General features: G+C 45.1%; 1 protein-coding gene across 1 annotated transcript; it reads left to right on the top strand.

The window, feature by feature from the left end:
- The first annotated feature begins 10,775 nt into the window (after positions 1-10,775).
- MLO1 (Seven transmembrane MLO family protein) lies at positions 10,776-15,411 on the top strand. Its single transcript, XM_048683633.2, has 14 exons — positions 10,776-11,320; positions 11,471-11,528; positions 11,878-12,116; positions 12,848-12,964; positions 13,051-13,105; positions 13,276-13,367; positions 13,527-13,601; positions 13,677-13,765; positions 13,892-13,941; positions 14,258-14,298; positions 14,403-14,612; positions 14,704-14,771; positions 14,868-14,928; positions 15,020-15,411. The coding sequence occupies exons 1-14, from the start codon at positions 11,192-11,194 to the stop codon at positions 15,233-15,235; spliced, it is 1,500 nt and encodes a 499-aa protein (XP_048539590.1). The 5' UTR covers positions 10,776-11,191; the 3' UTR covers positions 15,236-15,411.
- The last annotated feature ends 1,734 nt before the right edge of the window (positions 15,412-17,145 follow it).

Below are 17,145 nucleotides of genomic sequence, written 5' to 3'. Positions count from 1 at the left end.
CAATTTTACACCTTGTAACACAGGCAAGAACCCTTTCTTTGCTTGATCCATTTTGAACTTCTTCAAAACTTTGTCAAGGTATGTGCTTTGTGAAAGTCCAATTAAGCGTCTTGATCTATCTCTATAGATCTTAATGCCTAATATGTAAGCAGCTTCACCGAGGTCTTTCATTGAAAAACTCTTATTCAAGTATCCCTTTATGCTATCCAGAAATTCTATATCATTTCCAATTAGTAATATGTCATCCACATATAATATCAGAAATGCTATAGAGCTCCCACTCACTTTCTTGTAAATACAGGCTTCTCCAAAAGTCTGTATAAAACTAAATGCTTTGATCACACTATCAAAGCGTTTATTCCAACTCCAAGAGGCTTGCACCAGTCCATAAATGGATCGCTGGAGCTTTCACACTTTGTTAGCTCCCTTTGGATCGACAAAACCTTCCGGTTGCATCATATACAACTCTTCTTCCAGAAATCCATTCAGGAATGCAGTTTTGACATCCATCTGCCAAATTTCATAATCATAAAATGCGGCAATTGCTAACATGATTCAGACAGACTTAAGCATCGCTACGGGTGAGAAGGTCTCATCGTAGTCAATCCCTTGAACTTGCCGAAAACCTTTTGCGACAAGTCGAGCTTTGTAGACAGTAATATTACCGTCAGTGTCAGTCTTCTTCTTGAAGATCCATTTATACTCAATTGCTTGCCGATCATCGGGCAAGTCAACCAAAGTCCATACTTTGTTCTCATACATGGATCCCATCTCAGATTTCATGGCTTCAAGCCATTTTGCGGAATCTGGGCTCACCATCGCTTCTTCATAGTTCGTAGGTTCATCATGATCTAGTAGCATGACTTCCAGAACAGGATTACCGTACCACTCTGGCGCGGATCTCACTCTAGTTGATCTACGAGGTTCGGTAGTATCTTGTTCTGAAGTTTCATGATCATCATCATTAGCTTCCTCACTAATTGGTGTAGGTGTCACAGAAACAGGTTTTTGTGATGTACTACTTTCCAATAAGGGAGTAGGTACAGTTACCTCGTCAAGTTCTACTTTCCTCCCACTCACTTCTTTCAAGAGAAACTCCTTCTCCAGAAAGTTTCCGAATTTAGCAACAAAAGTCTTGCCTTCAGATCTGTGATAGAAGGTGTGTCCAATAGTTTCCTTTGGATATCCTATGAAGACACATTTCTCCGATTTGGGTTCGACCTTATCAGGTTGAAGCTTTTTCACATAAGTATCGCAGCCCCAAACTTTTAGAAACGACAACTTTGGTTTCTTGCCAAACCACAGTTCATAAGGCGTCGTCTCAACGGATTTTGATGGTGCCCTATTTAACGTGAATGCGGCCGTCTCTAGAGCGTATCCCCAAAACGATAGCGGTAAATCAGTAAGAGACATCATAGATCACACCATATCTAGTAAAGTACGATTACGATGTTCGGACACACAATTACGCTGTGGTGTTCGGGGTGGCGTGAGTTGCGAAAGTATTCCACAATTTTTCAAATGTACACCAAACTCGTAACTCAAATATTCTCCTCCACGATCAGATCGTAGGAATTTTATTTTCTTGTTAGGATGATTTTCAACTTCACTCTGAAATTCTTTGAACTTTTCAAATGTTTCAGACTTGTGTTTCATTAAGTAGATATACCCATATCTGCTTAAGTCATCTGTGAAGGTGAGAAAATAACGATATCCGCCACGAGCCTCAACGTTCGTCGGACCACATACATCTGTATGTATGATTTCCAACAAATCTGTTGCTCTCTCCATAGTACCGGAGAACGGTGTTTTTGTCATCTTACCCATAAGGCACGGTTCGCAAGTACCAAGTGATTCATAATCAAGTGGTTCCAAAAGCCCATTAGTATGGAGTTTCTTCATGCGCTTTATACCGATATGACCCAAACGGCAGTGCCACAAATAAGTTGCACTATCATTATCAACTCTGCATCTTTTGGCTTCAACACTATGAATATGTGTGTCACTACTATCGAGATTCAATAAAAATAGACCACTCTTTAAGGGTGCATGACCATAAAAGATATTACTCATATAAATAGAACAACCATTATTCTCAGATTTAGATGAATAACCGTCTCGCATCAAACAAGATCCAGATATAATGTTCATGCTTAACGCCGGCACCAAATAACAATTATTTAGATTAATCCCGAAGGTAGATGTAGAGGTAGTGTGCCGACTGCGATCACATCGACTTTGGAACCGTTTCCCACGCGCATCGTCACCTCGTCCTTAGCCAATCTTTGCTTAATCCGTAGTCCCTATTTCGAGTTGCAAATATTAGCAACAGAACCAGTATCAAATACCTAGGTGCTACTGCGAGCATTAGTAAGGTACACATCAATAACATGTATATCACATATACCTTTGTTCACCTTGCCATCCTTCTTATCCGCCAAATACTTGGGGCAGTTCCGCTTCCAGTGACCAGTCTGCTTGCAGTAGAAGCACTCAGTTTTAGGCTTAGGTCCAGGTTTGGGTTTCTTCTCTTGAGTAGCAACTTGCTTGCTGTTCTTTTTGAAGTTCCCCTTCTTCTTCCCTTTGCCCTTTTTCTTGAAACTAGTGGTCTTGTTGACCATCAACACTTGATGCTCCTTCTTGATTTGTACCTCCGCAGCTTTCAGCATTGCGAAGAGCTCGGGAATAGTCTTATTCATCCCTTGCATATTATAGTTCATCACGAAGCTCTTGTAGCTTGGTGGCAGTGATTGGAGAATTCTGTCAATGACGCAATCATCTGGAAGATTAACTCCCAATTGAATCAAGTGATTATTATACCCAGACATTTTGAGTATATGCTCACTGACAGAACTGTTCTCCTCCATCTTGCAGCTATAGAACTTATTGGAGACTTCATATCTCTCAATCCGGGCATTTGCTTGAAATATTAACTTCAACTCCTGGAACATCTCATATGCTCCATGTCGTTCAAAACGTCGTTGAAGTCCCGATTCTAAGCCGTAAAGCATGGCACACTGAACTATCGAGTAGTCATCAGCTTTGCTCTGCCAGACGTTCATAACATCTGGTGTTGCTCCAGTAGCAGGCCTGGCACCCAGCGGTGCTTCCAGGACGTAATTCTTCTGTGCAGCAATGAGGATAATCCTCAAGTTACGGACCCAGTCCGTGTAATTGCTACCATCATCTTTGAACTTTGCTTTATCAAGGAACGCATTAAAATTCAATGGAACAACAGCACGAGCCATCTATCTACAATCAAGCATAAACAAGCAAGATACTATCAGATACTAAGTTTCATGATAAATTTAAGTTCAATTAATTTACTTAAAGAACTCCCACTTAGATAGACATCCCTCTAATCCTCTAAGTGATTACGTGATCCAAATCAATTAAACCATGTCCGATCATCACATGAGATGGAGTAGTTTCATTGGTGAACATCACTATGTTGATCATATCTACTATATGATTCATGCTCGACCTTTCAGTCTCCGTGTTCCGAGGCCATATCTGTATATGCTTGGCTCGTCAAGTATAACCTGAGTATTCCGCGTGTGCAACTGTTTTGCACCCGTTGTATTTGAACGTAGAGCCTATCACACCCGATCATCACATGGTGTCTCAGCACGAAGAACTTTCGCAACGGTACATACTCAGGGAGAGCACTTCTTGATAATTAGTGAGAGATCATCTTATAATGCTACCGTCAATCAAAGCAAGATAAGATGCATAAAAGATAAACATCACATGCAATCAATATAAGTGATATGATATGGCCATCATCATCTTGTGCTTGTGATCTCCATCTTCAAAGCACCGTCGTGGTCACCATCATCACCGGCGCGACACCTTGATCTCCATCGTAGCATCGTTGTCGTCTCGCCAATCTTATACTTCCACGACTATCGCTACCGCTTAGTGATAAAGTAAAGCATTACAGCGCGATTGCATTGCATACAATAAAGCGACAACCATAAGGCTCCTGCCAGTTGCCGATAACTCGGTTACAAAACATGATCATCTCATACAATAAAATTTAGCATCATGTCTTGACCATATCACATCACAACATGCCCTGCAAAAATAAGTTAGACGTCCTCTACTTTGTTTTTGCAAGTTTTACGTGGCTGCTACGGGCTTAAGCAAGAACCAATCTTACCTACGCATCAAAACCACAATGATAGTTTGTCAAGTTGGTGCTGTTTTAACCTTCGCAAGGACCGGGCGTAGCCACACTCGGTTCAACTAAAGTTGGAGAAACTATCACCCGCAAGCCACCTATGTGCAAAGCACGTCGGGAGAACCGGTCTCGCGTAAGCGTACGCGTAATGTCGGTCCGGGTCGCTTCGTCCAACAATACCGCCGAACCAAAGTATGACATGCTGGTAAGCAGTATGACTTATATCGCCCACAACTCACTTTTGTTCTACTCGTGCATATAACATCAACATATAAAACCTAGGCTCTGATACCACTGTTGGGGAACGTAGTAATTTCAAAAAAATTCCTACGCACACGCAAGATCATGGTGATGCATAGCAACGAGAGGGGAGAGTGTGATCTACGTACCCTTGTAGACCGACAGCGGAAGCGTTAGCACAACGCGGTTGATGTAGTCGTACGTCTTCACGGCCCGACCGATCAAGCACCAAAACTACAACACCTCCGAGTTTTAGCACACGTTCAGCTCGATGACGACCCCCGGACTCCGATCCAGCAAAGTGTCGGCGAAGAGTTCCGTCAGCACGACGGCATGGTGACGATCTTGATGTACTACCGTCGCAGGGCTTCGCCTAAGCACCGCTACAATATTATCGAGGATTATGATGGAAGGGGACATCGCACACGGCTAAGAATATGATCACGTGGATCAACTTGTGTGTCTAGGGGTGCCCCCTGCCCCCGTATATAAAGGATCAAGGGGAGGAGGCCGGCCGGCCCCTATGGTGCGCCAAGGAGGAGTCCAAGTGGGAAGGGAGAAGGAAAGGGGGGCGCCGCCCCCCCCCCCTCTCCTAGTCCAATTCGGACCAGGGGGGAGGAGGCGCGCGGCCCACCTTTGGATGCCCCTCTCTCTCCACTAAGGCCCATATGGCCCATTACTCCTCCCGGGGGGTTCCGGTAACCCTCCGGCTCTCCGGTTTTCTCCGAAATCACCCGGAACACTTTCGGTGTCCGAATATAGCCGTCCAATATATCAATCTTTATGTCTCGACCATTTCGAGACTCCTCGTCATGTCCGTGATCACATCCGGGACTCCGAACTAACTTCGGTACATCAAAACTCATAATATAATTGTCATCGAAACCTTAAGCGTGCGGACCCTACGGGTTCGAGAATAATGTAGACATGACCGAGACACGTCTCCGGTCAATAACCAATAGCGGAACCTGGATGCTCATATTGGCTCCTACATATTCTACGAAGATCTTTATCAGTCAGACCGCATAACAACATACGTTGTTCCCTTTGTCATCGGTATGTTACTTGCCCGAGATTCGATCGTCGGTATCTCAATACCTAGTTCAATCTCGTTACCGGCAAGTCTCTTTACTCGTTCCGTAATACATCATCTCGCAACTAACTCATTAGTTGCAATGCTTGCAAGGCTTATGTGATGTGCATTACCGAGAGGGCCCAGAGATACCTCTCCGACAATCGGAGTGACAAATCCTAATCTCGAAATACGCCAACCCAACATGTACCTTTGGAGACACCTGTAGAGAACCTTTATAATCACCCATTTACGTTGTGACGTTTGGTAGCACACAAAGTGTTCCTCCGGCGAACGGGAGTTGCATAATCTCATAGTCATAGGAACATGTATAAGTCATGAAGAAAGCAATAGCAACATACTAAACGATCGGGTGCTAAGCTAATGGAACGGGTCATGTCAATCAGATCATTCACCTAATGATGTGATCCCGTTAATCAAATAACAACTCTTTGTTCATGGTTAGGAAACATAACCATCTTTGATTAACGAGCTAGTCAAGTAGAGGCATACTAGTGACACTCTGTTTGTCTATGTATTCACACATGTATTATGTTTCCGGTTAATACAATTCTAGCATGAATAATAAACATTTATCATGATATAAGGAAATAAATAATAACTTTATTATTGCCTCTAGGGCATATTTCCTTCAGCATTCCCCACCTCCAACCACCACGCCCACAAGGAGAGCACAAGCACCACCCGCAGACACACCCCGGGCCAAGCCCAACCTCTCCTACCTTAAGCACACACTTCGATCCACCCCCGGGCCCAGATCTGGCCTGCCTGAGCACAAACCCTAGATCTGCACCTGCACCCGTACACATCTAGGAGAAGGAGGTCGCCACCGCCTCCTCGCGCCGCCTGCACTGTCGCAACAGCCACGTCACTACACACCTACGAAGCGTGCCCCGCCTCTCTGCCCCAATCGAGACCCGAACGTCCCGGCAGAGCAGAGCCCCCCACCCCGACGCCATCTGCCCCGCCTGAGAACTGAGCCAAGGCGACCAGCCAGAGCCACCTAGGCCCGCGCTGCCAGCCGGCCAGGAGCCTAGGACAGTCGTCGTAGCTAGGAGCACTCCCCCAACGATGCCGCCCCCGGCTCGCGCCGTGAGCAGCCGCCGCCATGTGGATCTAGCCCGCCATCCCCATCGCCGCAGCTTCCACCGCATGCCCCGCCACAAGCCGCGCCGCCCGAAGCCCGGCAGAAAGCACCGGAACCCACCACGACCCCGTGCCCCACCGCACCGCGACGCCCGGCGCCCGCGCCATGCCCGGGATGGAGGAGCCACGCCGCGCCAGCTCCGGCCACCATGGGAACGCGAGGGCCCCGCCACTGCCGGCACTGGTCGGGCTTTGCCCGCCCGTGCCCCGAAGCGGCGGCGGGGGAGGCTGGAGAGGGAGGGGAGGTTTCCGTGCCTACCTCGTCTCGAGAAGGGACCTCCCGACCTCATTTCAACTCTCCATTTCCTAGGAGCTTAGACTTTGTAGGGATTTCATTTAAATAAATCATGACTACAATAGAAAAACGATTAGCATGGATAAATCTAACATGCTAGATGAACCATCACGAACAACATCATCGCACATGCAACAATAGTTATAATAAAATATCAAATCAGATCAGGGGATACATAGTGATAAGCATCGCACATGCAACAGTAGTCAAAATAAAAGATTGGATCATGCCACGGGACACATACTGATTGGTTGCAGATGGAGTAGTGATGGTTGCCACAGAGGCGATGTTGTTCCAGACGAGTTGGCGAAGACCAGTTGAAGCAGACTTTAGTGACGATGGCGTGCAACAGTGCCTGATCTTGGTGGTAGACAGCCCACGGCGAAGAACGCAAGTAGTCGCTTGAGGTGCTTCCTCAAAAACTAATCCGCCCTCTCCTGCAGTAGGATCACAAGGGCATGAGGTTCCGAAGACCTACTTTCCCGCTCGCCGATGCACCCTAGCGTTCATGATTGAGTAGACTACGATGATGGTGCAAGTAGTGAGTGGAGCCAAAACTCTAACTCGATATATAGGAGACCATGCTATAACACCCCTGTAATAGCATGGGTCTCCTATAATTATGCCAAGACATCATGTTTTGTGTTATAATTATGCCAAGACATCATGATGTGTTGGCATAATTACAATGATTTTCTCTAATTATGCCAAGACATCATGTTTTGTGAAGCTTAAATGCGAGTTGTCCCAAATTCAATTCATATTCCAATTCAAATAGCAAGTCAAAATATTATTTCTTCAAACGGTAAAACAAAAATGTTGATAATATTCCAAATAATCCCCACGTATTTTTCATGAAGAAACCAATTCTCATTTGACTTTCCATTTTGCCCCTAGCAATTATTAAAGTGGACCGGTAGCACTTAATATGCCCATTTAAATACTAAAATAAATTTAAACAATTCAAAATGACCTCAAACTTTGTTGGCCTATTCAAAATATCGCATTGTAATTGTGTGATTGATTGATTCATTCATTCATTCATTCAATATTGCTCTACACATTGTGTAGCCCATACGCGCTGCCATGATGTACCATAAAATAGAGGACGGTCATTTAAGTACACACATTGTTGGATAAATCTGAAGGGGCGGTATGTGTGGGACAGGATGATCCGTTCATGAAAAACTAGTTTAAAATCCGTTTAATCTCGTTGAATTTGAACTATTGTTGTACTAGACTTTATTTGCATGCTATGTATGCATGATTTGTGCTATTTTCTATTCGTACTTTAATGAAATCCATCATATTTGCATGAATTCCGTCTGGTTATTTCAGACGGTGGTTGAAATATATGCGGACAACATGAATGACCGGTTCACGCACTTATGTCCGTGGACTGGTCTCATGTCCGCAGACGGATGCCGAAACAAATTCGTGGGTCAGTGTTGGAGATGCCTTGAGACACGCAATTTGCGTGCTCTAAAAATAAAGAATATGGTCATTGGCTCATTGCCAGCGACAAAGTACTCAAGCAGCAAATGGAGAGCGTCAGGAGAAGCACGCGTTACTACGGTACTCTATTAGTACATGGTATGATTCCCTAAACTTTTCTTTCCGAGGCATATAATCCCCTCAACTTGATGAAGTGCCGTACTGATTTCGGCAGTGGCCCAACAAGAACTTCGCATTCGGCACCGGCGACGGTGGTTAGCGTCATGAATTAGCGGCGACCGAGGTCCGTAGTTTTAGCAGCCTCCCAGCTCAGTGTGATCTCACGAAGCGAGGCTCCAAATTTGTACGTAGCAGGTGACCTTCCCACGGTACTACCTCGTCCCGGCTTCCTGCAAAAATTGGCTACCGGACAGTGCCTGTTGAGGTGGCGAAAGCTGGAAGAAGAAACTGACACAGACACATTTAATGTGTGAACCGACTTTTTTTAATAAGGAATACTAAGTAGAATGTGCGACGACTTGAGCGGGACACCATATGCACTCTGCAGCTGAAAAGGTGAATGACTCACCTTGTGCATATCCTTACCACTACCAACTGAATGTAAATAAACCAAAGTGATTGCTAAATAATAAACCAGGATGTACATTAAGATTTGTTCTACTCCCTTTGTTCATTTTTATAAGACCTTAAAGGCATTTCAGACAATGTGCAAAACAACCTATTTTGAGTTGTCTGAAACGACTTACAAAAGTGAACGGAGGGAGTAATAGAATTATTGTATATTTGAGGGGATTTCCTATGTTGATGTTTTTACAATTAAAACATGCATGGTTTTTTAATGATTCATTTGCACTGTATTTTGTAAGGGATTTTTGTCCTAATTTTCATTTTGACAACAACTAGAGAAACTTCTCCTTCTATTCATATCTATTGATAAGAATATTTTGCTTCCACACCGTTTTCTGTTAATTATCTCGGCATTTTTTCTACATAATTAATAGATGACGCAAATCTTTTACCTCCGTTTAAAAAAATAAGAATCAATGTAGACAAAATCATGTTGGATGCCAATTGGTGTGATACTGCCATCATGTGTTTCGACTATTGCTACACTTTTTGTAATCCCAATAGTAGTGTAATCTTTTTTTTTTTGAAACAGAGGCAAAAGACTAGCCTCATTCATTAATCAAGGAGAAGAGTTTTAGAGTATAAAATAATGGCTCCACAACATAACCCGTCTGACAACAAATCCATCGAAACAACTCTCGCGACATGATGAGACTCAAGTGCCTAGCTCTAGCGGGGACCCAAAGTTTGGCTTCGTCTTGGATAAGATTGAGAATGTAGCATGCTAGAGTTGATTTCTTCTTGAAAACTCTAGCGTTTATCTCGTTTCAAATGACTCAACCGACAAGCATGATAAAAAAAAGCCATGGCCTTCCGGTGTGCCATCCACATGGCATCGGTTATCATAACACGCAAAACGCAACCAAAACATCTCGTACAAACCACAGATGGACGTGGTCTCTAGTCCTTTGAGAATCCCAAACGACGTGCTTGGCCAATTGGCACTAAACCAAGCCCCGCAAATGCTGGCACGGTCAGAATATGGCCATGTCAGCGATGAGGTGCTCCACGAAGCAGCAAATGGAGCGTCAGGAGGGGCACGCGTCACTACCGTAGTACTGTACTCCGTAGTCTACTACGTAGTACGTGGAATAATTTTCGAAACGGACCGACTTTTATTTCTGCTTTTCCGTCGTCGCATACAAATCACAAAGCGGGCCGCTCCGCCGCGAGCCGGTCCAACCCGCGGTCGCCACGCGCCGTGGCCGGCGGGCGTCCAGTCCCCTCCAGCCAGACACCAGCGGCGGTGGACTTGGTCTGGTCACCGGCGGCAGTAACAGCGATCGGCCGGGCGTTGCCTGCCAACATCTGTTCCGCTCGGCGTGTCCCCGGTGGCACGCTCGATGGCCCGTGACGCTGGCCGGACGCGTGCCTGTCAACCATCCCGTCCCGTGTGTCCTCGCGTGCACGCGTCGCTGCTGCTGCGCCGCGCACGCTGCCGCTGACGCTCCGTCCCCACCCGGCCAGACGGCTGGCCCCCATCCACTCGCCCCGTTGAACGACTCCACTCTACCACCGGCGGTGATCACGACTTCTGAGGAGGCCGCAACTGGCTCCGTCGAGAGCTACGTTGCTACTAGTCGCCGGCCGCGTCGGCACGGCAGGGTCACGCGCGCGGCGACAGCCGCCGGTTGCTGTCTCGCGCGGACTAGACTAGCAGCACCACTCCAATTCAAACCGACGTGTCTGCCCACGGCGTGGCTTGCGCAGCGCGTGCCACTGATTTTCCACTGACTCAGTTTAGGAAGGTAATGAAGGCATACTACCTTTGACGCTAAGCTTGAGCCTCAGGCGTGCGCCACACTGTTTTCCTCGCTAACTTTAGCCGCGAGCATGCAAATTCAGGACGTAATTGAAGGCATATCTTTCAATGGCATCCACGGTAGTATATCATGCGAACTGAAGAATTAATGGCGGAAACGCCTACCGCCAGCGCTTAAGAGCTAAGCAAACGACGGCTAGCTACCTCCCCCCTCCCCACTCCCGCCCCGCCGCGCCCAGCCACCTATCGGAGACAAACTGCTGCCGTGCCACCGCTATAATAAGCTACAGGACGCGGCGCCCCTCCCCCAGCCCAGCTCCTTCCAGTACTTTCTCTAACGTCTCTCTCTCTTTCCTCCGTCGCCGTCGCGGAGGGTGTGGGGGGCGGATCATGGCGGAGCACGGCGAGGAGGAGGCGGCGACGCTCGAGTTCACGCCCACGTGGATCGTCGCGCTCGTCTGCTCCATCATCGTGCTCATCTCCCTCCTCGCCGAGCGATGCCTCCACTACCTCGGCAAGGTAATCCGTCATCCCTCCGACGCCCGTTCGCCTGCCTTTATCACCTTCGGCCGTTCCGCCGCCATTCCGTCGCCCCCTTCGATCTCCTCGCATCGGCTCGTGTTCGTCCATTGACTGACTGCTCCGTGCTCTTGGTTGCGACGGCTGCAGACCTTCAAGCGGAAGAACCAGAAGCCGCTCTACGAGGCCATCCTCAAGGTCAAAGAAGGTAACTAATTTCTTCCCCCCACGCCCGCCATGGCCCGCATGCATCCTGCTTCATTCGATTGTCAAGAACTCGAGAAAGTCCCACTCAAAAAAGAAGAAAAAATCTGGAGAAAGTACCAGTATGTCGACAAAATTGTGGTGGTGCGGTCTGTGCAAAAAGCGCATCTCTCTGCATCATGGGTAATTGGGTGGGGTTGCTCTCGGTGGGAACGTCTCCCAACTGTTCCCCTGAAAAACAGTCAAAAGGCTACTAATCATTTTATCTGTCTTCTCTTTTTGAATTTTGACGTTTGGTTGTACTACCTGTCTTCCATGTTGGGTATGATCAACTGCTCCTTGGTGCAATGCAGAGCTGATGCTTCTCGGGTTCATCTCGCTGCTGCTGACGGTGTGCCAAGGGAAGATTCAGAACATCTGCATTCGTCCTAGCTGGACACTCCACATGCTGCCATGCCAAGGGGAGGACGAGGTTCGGGCCGGTGAGGCGGCGCCGACAAAGGAGCATCTTGTTACATCCCAGATCATCGGCAGAATCGGGAGGCGGCTGCTCAGCGGCGGCGCGGCGGAAGTCGACGTCTGCCGGTCGAAGGTGATTGGGCCAGCCCACCATTGCAAATTACATACTTTGATTTCGTGCAAACTGTGGCTGTCTCTTTTTTTGGTGGGGTGGGGGGAGCTACTGTGCCATTGGGTTGGTTGGATGAGCAGTTGGAATTAGGTACCATTGTGGTTTTTGAGCATGCAAACACTTAATTTTCTTAGGACCTCGTAGCTAGTTTGGTACAAGATTATTTGGGCCAAACAGACAGAGCCACGGGGCCACCCTTTTTGCCATTCCTGTGATGATGTTGTCAATCTTAGGATGTGATGAAGCGACGTTGTTCTGTTTTGCTTGTACATTTGCGCTGGCTATGATATGAAATGGGAACACTAGACACTAGCATGTGGAAGGAGTGGGCATCACAGCTGGGTATCATAAAGCCATAGACAGAAAAGGATGGCCGGTTTAATCACATTCTTTAAGATTATTAGGTCGGCTAACCATATTGTATGGATAGTCATGTCACTGTGCTGATTAACTTGCAGAGAGAAATTGATATATAACTTAATTTGGTTGGAACATTCAAATGGCTCTGCTCGAAGTCTCTGTACAGCATGTTCAGTTTTTTTCTATCATAATGTATTGCTTCTATATGTTCCATTTATCCTTCCCACTCCTCCAGTCTTAACTAATATTGAGTTTCTCACCATGTAAATTGAAGAATCTTCAGATTTCCTTTTAATCTATGCTGTTATGAACTCTAGTGTTTGTTTTAACAGGGAAAAGCTCCGCTGATGTCCCTAGAAGCTATACATCAGTTGCATATTTTCATATTTGTGCTGGCTATTACACATGTTGTGTTCAGTGTTTTGACAATGCTTTTAGGAGGTGCAAAGGTAAGCCACTTATCAGTTACAGCGCTACGCATTACCCACGGAATACCATGTGTTGATAAGCTGATTTTGCGCATTCTCTTACTCAGATACATCAGTGGAAACTGTGGGAGGATGCAATTCAGAAAGACACTGCAGGAAATGGTATTTGAGCCTTTCTTGTTGTTAATATTTATCACAATGCCAATGATATACTTGTGGGTTAACAACACCCTCTTGTGCACTGAAAATCAATATATGTGTCTGATGAAGAAGCAGCATTGTTTAGAGCCACTACAGCTGTAACAGGATGATGATTCCACAATAAACTGCAGGGCCCAAGAAGGTGAACAATGTACACAATTTCGAATTTATCAGGGAGCATTTTAAGGGTATTGGCAAAGATTCTAGAATATTGAGTTGGCTGGTAAGCAATCATGAGGTCTTCTGTAAGAATTAATTTATGTTGCGAAATTGCATGGACTAGTAAAGTTTAGTTATGCATTATCGGAATGGCTTTATTTTTATTTTAATACCGAAAGCGTGTATTGCCGAACTAATTAGCCCCTTTCCATTTCCCATGCAGCATTCTTTTTTCAAGCAGTTCTATGGATCAGTAAGTAAAACCGACTACACCACAATGCGTCTTGGTTTTATCATGGTAAGCATAGCTTGCAATAAGCTGGCCTTGAGTGCTTTCCTCATATGTAAAAATGAGTTCATTTTTGGATTGCAGACCCACTGCCGTGGAAACTTGAAATTCGATTTCCATAAATACATGCTGCGGGTTTTAGAGTCTGATTTTAAGAAGGTGGTTGGCATAAGGTGATACTACACACAAGTTTCTACTTTTCTATATATACTGTTCCAAGCTGGTGTTCTATGCAGGTTGGCTCAACTCATGTCTATTCCAAGCATAACTCAATTTATCTTTTGTCTATTCTCTTTTAGCTGGTACTTGTGGGTATTCGTGGTGATCTTTCTGTTGCTGAATGTTAATGGTAAGTTGCAGCTCATCTTTTCTGAACAGCACTTGTATACACTGCAGTAACTCTATTCGAGCCACTTTCAGAATTTGAAAACAATCTGGTCCTAAACGCTACAGTTTGAAGAAGAAAAAACCAATCATGACCTGTTTACAGATTCCAAATTTGAATTAGATTCTTTAGCAGTTACGCTGGTAACGGGCGTAAAAAACCAGAACCTGTCATGAGAACAGTTTTGTTCCGCAAGATGGTTTACTAAACTTTGTCAGTAATATATTTCATCATTTAAGCTTCTTGAAGCTATCTTACATCACATTTTGCTAATCTGCAGGGTGGCACACATACTTTTGGATCGCATTCATTCCCCTTATTGTAAGTGCATATATAATAATCCTAAAACAAGTGCACATATAATAATGTGTTATTTTAAACATCCGCTATGACCCTCTTATACTCACTCTCTATTCCCCCTGCAGCTTCTGCTAGCCGTCGGCACCAAACTGGAGCATGTCATAGCTCAGTTAGCCCAGGATGTAGCTGAGAAGCACTCGGCGGTCGAGGGCGATTTGATCGTAAAGCCATCAGATGACCACTTCTGGTTCGGGCGGCCGAGGATCGTCCTGTTCCTAATCCACTTCATCCTCTTCCAGAACGCATTCGAGATTGCATTCTTCTTCTGGATACTGGTGAGCGCCTTGAAGTGGCACCAGTTTCAAATTACGTTCGGTTAAGATCTTATGACTGATCAGAACATCTTTTGCCCCATCTCTGTCTTAGACCACCTACGGATTCAACTCCTGCATCATGGGGCAGGTTGGCTTCATTGTGCCGAGGCTTGTTATTGGGTACCTCACACACGTCTCCAACTTCTTTTCCCATAGGAAAAAGCGAACATGACCTTTTTCTTGAACTGACACGTCCAGGTGTCCTTGCACTTGCAGGCTCATCATTCAGCTTCTCTGCAGCTACAGCACCCTACCTCTGTATGCAATTGTAACACAGGTGCGGCCATATTTTGACATCGTAAAATGTTTCTGGTGTCGTCGACACCGACTATTGACGCATGTTCTGATCTCCTCTGTTGTGTGCGAAGATGGGAAGCTTCTACAAGAAGGAGATCTTCAATGAGCATGTGCAGCAGGGTGTCCTGGGTTGGGCTCAGAAGGCCAAGATGAAGAAGGGGTTCAAGAAGAGCAATGGCGCGGCCCAATCGACGAGCCCCGTCGATTCTGCGGGGCCTTCTGCTAAGGTTGAAATGATAAAACGACCGGCGCGGGAAGGCAACGATGCTGGTGAAAGCATAGAATGATGTAGTATGGGTAGTGATTAGTGTTGTCTAGAGCAATGGCGTCTATGATGTCTATTTTGGTGCTGCAATGAAAGCACTTAAGCATGTGCTATCATTATGCAAATAGTTCTTGCAGCCGGAAAACATTGTGGTGGCAAGGGGTAAAAAGAAATTCGGTCCAAATAGTTTATCTCTCACGGCGTCCGTGCCTCAAACTGTCGCTGCTTCGGCCGCTTCTTCTTTTTTTCATATAAAGAGCGCTTTTATTAACCCCAACTCAAAATGTAACATTAAGTGAATACAAACATGATGAGGAACACGCGGCATTTGCATAGGTAAGATGCACATAACCAAACACCAACACAAAAGAAAAAAAAGGAATAGTTGGTTTTAAAGGAATAGTTGGTTTTATACCCATAGTTGTGTCCCCCTCGTCAGGATTGTCCCTAGTTTTTGAAAACATTTGGTCTCGCCCAACCCACTTTGGTGTCTTATGCTTTTGCCGTTTGACCGTCACTTTGTAAACTTCATAAATAATTCATAATATATTAGAAAAATGTAAATAAGATACCAAAATGTTCGGAAAAACATCACCTATATGTCAATGTCACCTGCATTCATGACAAAAGTGTTGGTAAGTGCCTATCTGAGTTTTAACTCTTATCATACCACCATGAACAGTAAAATCTAAAAAATTCTAGAAAAAGTTGGTGGCAAAGAATGGCAAATGTTTTAAGTGCTTGCCAAGTTTCATCAAGGAATGACATTCGTGGAAGTCATGCCAAAAAACAATCAACACTCGAAAATAGATTGTTTTTTTACCACGGCTTCCACGAATGTCATTCTCTGATGAAACTTGGCAAGCACTTAAAACAGCTGTCATTTTTTGCCACCAACTTTTTTTGGATTTTACGTTCATGGTGGTATGATAAGAGTTCAAACTTGGATGGGCACTTACCAACACTTTTGTCATGAATGCAAGTGGCATTGACATACATGTGATGTTTTTCCGAACATTTTGGTATCTTATTTGCATTTTAATGATTTAGTATGAATTGGTTATCAAGTTTTCAAAGTGACGGTCAAACGGTCAAAGGGCAAAGCATAAGACGCCAAAGTAGGTTGGGCAAGACCACGTGTTCCATAAACTAGGGGCAATCCTAACGAGGGGGACACAACTAAGGGTATAAAACCAAAAGTGTTGGCCACGGCTTCCACGAATGTCATTCTCTCATGAAACTTGGGAAGCACTTAAAACATCTGTCATTCTTTGCCACCAATTTTTTTTGAATTTTTTTATTTTTTTAGATTTTACCGTTCATGGTGGTATGATAAGAGTTAAAACTCGGATGGACACTTACCAACACTTTTGTCATGAATGCAAGTGGCATTGACATACATGTGATGTTTTTCCGAACATTTTGGTATCTTATTTGCAATTTTATGATGTAGTATGAATTAGTTATGAGGTTTTCAAAGTGACAATCAAACGGTCAAAGGGCAAAGCATAAGACGCCAAAGTGGGTTGGGCAAGACCACGTGTTTCAGAAACTAGGAGCAATCTTGACGAGGGGGACACAACTAAGGGTATAAAACCAATTATCCCAAAAAATAAATACCGACGTAGTGGAAAAAGTAAAGCCATATAGTACCGAAACCATGCCTAAGTCAAAGGAGGTGGTGGACCGATCCGAAGATTATGCCGCCATTCATGTTCGGTAAAAAGCTCTCTGGTCACCCGCTTCAACCGCATACACACCGCCTTGAACAACGATTGATAATCCGTTCGATGTAGTGTAGACCACATACAAAGCCAGTGCATACAACGGAAAATAACCTCCAAAGGAGTAGAGTTTAGTGCACTAAAAACAAAATCATTTCTACATAGCCAAAATCGACCATAACACCCTTATTAGCGTTTTAAACCTATT

This window comes from Triticum urartu, chromosome 1A (assembly GCF_056163025.1).
Source record: "Triticum urartu cultivar PI428250 chromosome 1A, HENAU_Tu73, whole genome shotgun sequence".
Taxonomy (NCBI): Eukaryota; Viridiplantae; Streptophyta; class Magnoliopsida; order Poales; family Poaceae; genus Triticum; species Triticum urartu.
Note: the sequence above shows the minus strand (reverse complement) of the source record. Positions and strands in the feature narration are given on the sequence as shown.